Genomic DNA, 7281 nt, shown 5'->3' with positions numbered 1-7281 from the left:
TGAAAGCATGGGACATGAAGTACGTGGAAAAAAGCGTAAAAACGGTTAAAAATGGGGACAGGAAGCAAGTGTGGACGTAAAAAAAGAGGACACGTGGTTCAAAAAGTAGGAAACCGTGAAAAAAGGAGTTTAACGCAAGACATGGAGCGTGGAGGGGAGTGGCGAAAATAAAGCAGGAAGAGAGTGCGAAGGGCACTATGAAGGAGTTTTGAAGGAAGAAAGCGAAAATGCGTGTCAAAGAGAGGCGTGAAGAAGAAACCATAAAGAGTGAGAGAATAAAGAAAAGAACGCAAAAGGAGTGGAGAGGTTACGTAAAGTAAAGAGACGCACAGAAGGGAATCGTAGAAGATAAGAGTCGTGAAGAAAGAGGAAACGTATGCATAAAGAACACACGTGGCGAAACGATGCATGAGAAAATTAGACGTTAAGGGTGCAAGAAGAGAAAGCATAAGGGATGTATGTGCGAAAAAATGAATTGAAAATAAACCAGGCGCGAAGACACTGTAGAAAGTGTCGTGGAGGAAGAAAACGTTACGAAAAAAGAGACTCGCAAAAGTTGCGTGTTAGGAAGGGTGAAAGTCTTCGCAAAAGGGGCGTGAAGAAATTAGGGATGCAAAAAGGGAACGTACACAAAGAAAGCGTATAGGGAAAGAGTTATCAAAGAAGCGTACAGAAAAGGTACAGGAAAAACAGTTTAAAGCAAAGATGGCGGAGCAGGAAAGATACGCTAAGAAAATGGGGTGTGAAGGAAAAAGGAAAATAGGCCCGAAGGGAGAAAGCATAAGGAACTGATTTATAAAAAAAAGGTATGAAAGTATGCAGCATAAAGAAGAGAGGCGTAAAGAAAATGGGGAACGAAAGGAGGACTACGTGAAGAAGGCATCAAGAACATGCCAGTAGAGGAAGTACGCGTGAAGAAAGAAATAATGCGGGAAAAAAGGATACGCGAAGAAATAAAATGTGAAAAAAGTAGGTCCGACGAGAAGAAGCGTGAAGAACAACAGGTCAGCGAGGGAGGAAGTGAGAAAATACGGAGAAAGTGGGAGTGAGGGATGAAAAAAACCTCTGGGAAAGAATACGGGAAGAAAGGATACGCGAGGGGGAGGGGTATGAGCTTCATTGTTGCAAGGGAGGAAGATATGAAGAAAACAAAGTCGGGAAAAAAGGCGTGATGAAAGAAAGAGTGGATAAAGGAAGCACATGACCGGCACGTGCATGGCCAACTTTCTTATTCGTAGCGCAATTTTTCTGAAATAAAAGGTAATGAAACGCACTTGGGAGCTTACGCCGAACTCGTAATTTTGTGCTGGAGAATGCTTCATTAAACAATAATCCAAGGACGGTCCTTCTGGGCGACCTTCCAGTTCGCAATTCAAATTCATTCAGTTTGTCTAACGAAGTCGGATCGGAAAATCGAATCTTGTGTATGTATAGAATTGAAGTATCAATGATTGAAAGGAATTCGAATTTATATTTTGTATATTCCATCTATATACATGCAGGTGGTAGGTACGAAACATCTGTTGAAAGGGAGCCAATTTGCTATTGAATTCAATTTGTATGTCTGATTTTACGAGTTCATGTTTTACACTTTACGCAAGAATAGCGAATTCAAATATCAACTGCGAAATTTCCCTTTGAAACACGACTGCCTCGTGCCGGCGCTTTCTTTTTTTTCTCTCATTTCCTATTGCAGGCGTTCTTTGCAATGAGGGCGGAGAGTTTAATTAATAATCTCAAAGATGATCAAAAGTGACGTCCGCCGAAAAAATTTAAGGCGATGTGGTTCTTAGCGAAAGAAAGATCAAACGTGGCATCTCGATTTCAATATCTCATCTGCTACGTTACCATAGCTACCTCGTTTCATCTAAAACTGTTGCAGAAAATCGTATACAGAAAAAGTGTATACTTTTGAATAAGATCAAAAAGACCTTTACAACTCTCTTGTTCGTGACAGCAGTTTAAAGCAAAAGAAACAAAATCAGAACAATACAGGCTATTCTTTTTAGATACTGAGTCGATTTTAGAATAATGCGCTTTAGCCACTCGCGCGAGTGGTACACCTGTATATCGATAAAATCTCAGGTTCAAGGATGACAGATTCTTACATGCAAAGAGAAGAGAAGACAGACACAATTCGTAGGTACATACGATGGTGATGTAAAGGTGGAGGGGGGGGGGGGATACACGTGGAGAGACCGCTGGAAGGAAGGAATGATTCGAAAGGGAAACACGTGCAAATAAGGCTTGACGGACGCGAAAAGGAAGAAGAAGAAGAAGAAGGCAACATTAGGGAAAATAATGAAACAGAAGAAGAAAATAAAACTGACTGAGAGAAACGTGAAGAGTATTTGGAAAAAATTTATCATAAAAGATGGAAGCAAGTGTAAGGATTGGAGGAGTCGTGATAGAGGAACCTGTTAGGGAAAGAGAATGTCGGAATGGGAACGAAAATAGGGTGGGGCGGCTTCAGAAATGGGTTATGCGATGAAAAATAAGAAAAAAGGGCGTGTGCCAGGAAGGTGTAAAAAAGAAGGAAGGAAAAATAGAGTAGTGATAAAGAAAGCGTCGCGGAAGGAAGTAGCGTGGACAGAGGGTGTGGTAAGAGAGTGGGCATGAAGAAAGAAGGAAAAGCGCGATGAGAGTCCGGAAAAGAAGGGTGGGAGACGTGAAGAAGATACGAAAATAAGAAATGTGTTGGAAGAAAACGTAGAAGGAGTTGGAAAAATTGGGCCTTAAAAAAGGGGGTGTAAAATAAAACGTAAAAAATGAAAGAGGGGACATTACATTTGCAACACGGTGTGGGAAGGGGGAGAGGTAACCACAAAAAACCGGAAAATGTCTTACAGACGTAAGCGAGAAAATGAGTGTAAATAAGAAAACGCATGAAGATGCGTAAGAAAGAGAGAATGCAATTAGACAAGGCCCGAAATGGAACCGCGAAGGAAAAGGACGTAAAGAAGAAGAGCGTAAATAAAAGGAAAAAAGGAGCAGTAGAAGGCGCAAATATAAGCAGTGAAAGAAAGAGGTGTATGAAAGGGAGGGCGGGGGGGTGAAGGAGGTGTTAGGTAAGAGGCAAATGCACGACAAAAAATGTGATAAAGCTGCGCCAATGACAGACGCATAAAAAGGGAGAAAGGGAAAACAGAGCGAAAGAAAGAATCAGGGGGGGGGGGCAAAAAAGGATAAGTGAAAAGGAGGAATGTGGAAAAGGAGACGTCAAATTCGTAAAAGAGTGTGAAGGTATGTGCTAGCGAAAAAAAGCACTTTAAAGGAAGGTAGTGAGAAAAGAAGAACGTAAGGTAAAGCAAGCGGAGTGAAAAATAATGAGCAACGAAAGAGGCCTAAAAGAAAAGGTGACCTACAGAAGAAAACTAGAAGACTATGGGGTAAAGTTGAACGGTAGCGTGAAAGAAGGAATAGTAAATCGGCCACAGAGAATAAAGACGTGAAAAAAGGATATACGAAGAAAGCATGAGAAAGTGTGAAGAACGGAAATTGAAAAGAAGAAACATCAAGAAAAAGGACACGAATAAAAAAGAACACGAACAGGAGCTGTGGACGCCCAGTAATACTTCCTAGCGCTAACTCTACTAGCACTTTCATGGCAGTCTTCGGAAAATATAATAGAATCGTCCTACATTTGAGGGGTATTTACTGAGGGGTATTCCATACCCCTCAAATCCTCGGTACTACACCCTGAGTGGTGACAGGCTATAACGGGGGGGGGGGGTCTGGAATGCATAGGAACCCTCCCCCCCTCTCGGTAATACACTCCAGTAAAAGAACGCATGATAGCTCTACTCGGAGGACTTTCATGGCACCCTACGGAAGACGCAATAAAATCTTCCTACATTGAGGGGTATTAACTGAGGATATTCCCTACCCCCAGACCCCCCAGTACTACGCCTGCAAACAAAAACGTTCATATTTCTAGACTGGTAACAGTGTTTAAAAAAATTTGATAACGGGGGAGACTGGGAGGTATGTAATACCCCCCGCCCCCACCCCACCCCACCCCCGTAATTCACTCCAGCAAAAGAACGTGCGATAACTGCTAGCTTTCATGGTAGTCTTCGGTTGATGTAACCGAATAATCCTACATTAGTATTTGCTGGGGGGGGGGGGGTATTCCATATCCCAGACCCTCAGAGACTACGCCCTCAAATAATAGCGTGTAGTTTTCAAAAATGAGAATAGTTTTTAGAAAAGGGCAGTCTAATCTTCTTCTCCTGAGGAGCATTCCGTACTTTATAGGATAGTGCTGAAAAAGTTCGACAGTCGGAGAAGAATGTTGTACCGGAGGGCCTGGGGGTAGGGAATTGTATCCCCCCCCCGTAATACTTTCTAGCAAAGAACTCGCGATATCTAGCACTTTCAAGGTGGTCTTCGGAAGGTGTAATCGAATCGTGCTACATTGAAGGAAGCCACAAAAGGAGTGACGAAGAAAGAAAGAAAGGGTGGTGGAAGATCGCGTGAAACGAGAATCAAAACAAAAGTTGTGTAAAAAGGAAACGCGAAAGAGTGGTAAGTGGCGTTAGAAATGAACCACGAAAAGGCATGAAGATCAAAAACTTAAGAAAGAGAGGTATCAAAGGCTAAAGACACGGAAAGAGGCGCAAGGGAAGGAAGAATGAAAACTACGCGTAGAATAAGAGTATAGAAAGTAGAGGCATAAAAATGCAGTGGCGGAATAGAGGGAGACGTAAAAGAAAGGGGATGAAACCGCAAAACAAAGTGAGACGAAGGAAGAAGGCGTGAAGAAAAGGCGAGGGCGTGTAGGTTCCAGGAACCGTACAAAACGTAGAGGTGTAACGGTCAGAGTCAGACTGAAGAAAGGAGGCATGGAAACAGGAGATGTGCATAAGAAAAGTGAACAAATAAGACTAGGATCTAAGAAGAAGCGCGCAATTAAAGTCCAAGTGAAGAAAACGTAAAAGAGGTAAACCTTAAAGAAGTAGACGTCGGGAAAAATGGTAGTTAAAGAAGGCACACGAAACAATGGAATAGGGGTGATAGTATGGAGGCAGACCTGAAGAAAGAAGGCGAGAATTGCAGGTTATTTAAGAAGATACGTTGAAAGCAAATGGGGGAGAAGGGTGAAACAAAAGATGCGAGTGAAGAAAGCAGGCGAGAAGACAAGTGGTGAAAGAAGATATGAAGAAAAATAGTTTGAAGGTGGAAGGAAGAAGCAAAGGAGAAGTAAAGAAAAGTGAGGGAAAGGGGTGGGACGGAAAAGAAACAAAAAAATTCCACAAGTGCGAGAGACAAGCAACGGAATGACGCACTTTCAACGTAAAGTGAAAGGCATCGTTTTCCTTAGAACAGTTTTGCACAAAAATGTAAATCCTCATTCGTTATACGGTGGGTTTTTCCTTGTACTGATAAGTGGATTTGTATGTCGATTGTTTCAGTTCACTGGCAGAGTTCGACCGTAATGTTTTTAAAAGTGCTGTGCGTGTTAAACGCGTTTGCTTTGGTGCAGTGTTGCAATTCGTTCGGATCAATTAACGTGCAAGTCCAGGATAAGGCTCAACGTGTTTTTAACAGGACGATTAAGGGATGCATCTCGAAAAAGTCTTTTACCGACGACGCCTTTGTCTCGCACACCTGGATAAGAGAACAACCTGTGCTGCGTCTCAAAACCGGAGCTGTCGAAAATACTCCAGACTTGGAGTTTGTCAAATTTTCGCATTGCAAAATTGCATCAATTACACCTAACGCATTTCGAGACGTGCCCAACTTGCAAGGTGTTCACATCGAGCATGGGTCGCTTACTCTAATAAAAAGGAACGTCTTCAAAGGGTCGCAGATACCGCGACTTCTGGAACTGTCACTGGCCCACAATGAAATATCGAACATTGAAGTGAAGGCCTTCGCTTACAGCACATTTAGAAAACTATCCCTCTCCAACAACAAGTTGGCGAAGTGGTACCCCGGCTGGTTCACAGACGCCTCAGCCACCCCTATCGACGCCGACGCATTCAACCAGCTCTCCAGCAAACCCCTGTCGGAGAATTACACCATCAGCCCGCTCGAGGAAATCGACTTCAGCAACAACCTACTCACCGAACTACCCTTGGACACCCTAATCGCGCTCCCCAATCTGAAAGTCTTCAACCTGGACGCCAATCGAATCCTCAGCATCGAGCCGGGAACCTTCCACCGAACCAAACTGGACACGCTCAGGCTGGCCCGCAATCGGCTCGCCTACGTCGACCCGAAATGGTTCCCGAAACCCTTCCGCCTGTCGCACCTAACGCTCAACGCGAACAAGCTGAACTTCATCCCAGAGGAATTCTTCCAGAGAGTGCACCCGAGTCTGCTCGCCCTCGACGGTAACCCCATGACGTGCGCCTGTCAAACGAAAACCATGCGAGCGCTCTACAGCAAGAATTACGAAATCGAAACGACGGAAAACTGCAGCTGGCCTAACGTGCCCATCTGCATTGGTCTCGAGGATGGCGTCTGCGCGGAGGAGGTCGACGAGGGTGTCACTCGGCAGTACCACGAGGCGATTATTTCGGCACTTAGAAACGTTAGCGCTAGTATTAGGGACCAATGTTATAGTTTAGACTAATAAATTAATTAATTTGATTAAAGTTCCTTGGGGTCATTTACGTAATTCGGTTAACTGATGACATCATTCCACTGATATAACGCGATATCGCATTCGATTGACGGTTTGTGTAATTTGGGAAATTTAGACGCCGCAATTTAATTTAATTGAAATTCAATCGCTCTGTCATCTTCTTGATGAAAGAATAACACCAGTACAATATCGAATAAATTGTCTGTCCCTCTGCCTGTACGTCCATTGATATTAATAAATGTTGGGGTTGGGTTAGTACAGCAGCCTTGGCTAAAACTCAGTCCAAAAATAAAATAAAATAAAATAAAATAAAATAAAATAAAATAAAATAAAATAAAATAAAATAAAATAAAATAAAATAAAATAAAATAAAATAAAATAAAATAAAATAAAATAAAATAAAATAAAATAAAATAAAATAAAATAAAATAAAATAAAATAAAATAAAATAAAATAAAATAAAATGACCAACTGCCCGCAAGTGAGGGAACGCATTGACTTCGAACAAAAACCTAAATGTTAACACAATACCAGTCTGCCTTTTTACTCGCAAGAGATTTTAAATACTAGACGCATAGGCTCGGAACAGTAGCTAAACGCTAAAGCAATACGTACAGCGGAAGAAGTCTGTCTATCCGTCTGTTAGCCTCAGTTTCACGCTCAAATTGAGCCACATGCGTATTGAATTG

The 7281-nt window shown here is 42.4% G+C and overlaps 1 protein-coding gene across 1 annotated transcript; it reads left to right on the top strand.

Annotated features, from left to right (window-relative positions):
* The first annotated feature begins 5277 nt into the window (after positions 1-5277).
* LOC116181418 (chondroadherin-like) lies at positions 5278-6602 on the top strand. The gene is made up of 2 exons (XM_031501785.1): positions 5278-5364; positions 5415-6602. The coding sequence occupies exons 1-2, from the start codon at positions 5280-5282 to the stop codon at positions 6578-6580; spliced, it is 1251 nt and encodes a 416-aa protein (XP_031357645.1). The 5' UTR covers positions 5278-5279; the 3' UTR covers positions 6581-6602.
* The last annotated feature ends 679 nt before the right edge of the window (positions 6603-7281 follow it).

Source organism: Photinus pyralis, unplaced genomic scaffold, assembly GCF_008802855.1.
Source record: "Photinus pyralis isolate 1611_PpyrPB1 unplaced genomic scaffold, Ppyr1.3 Ppyr1.4_LG9, whole genome shotgun sequence".
Lineage (NCBI taxonomy): Eukaryota > Metazoa > Arthropoda > Insecta > Coleoptera > Lampyridae > Photinus > Photinus pyralis.
The sequence above is the reverse complement of the archived record's forward strand: the minus strand, read 5'-3'. Positions and strand labels throughout refer to the sequence as shown.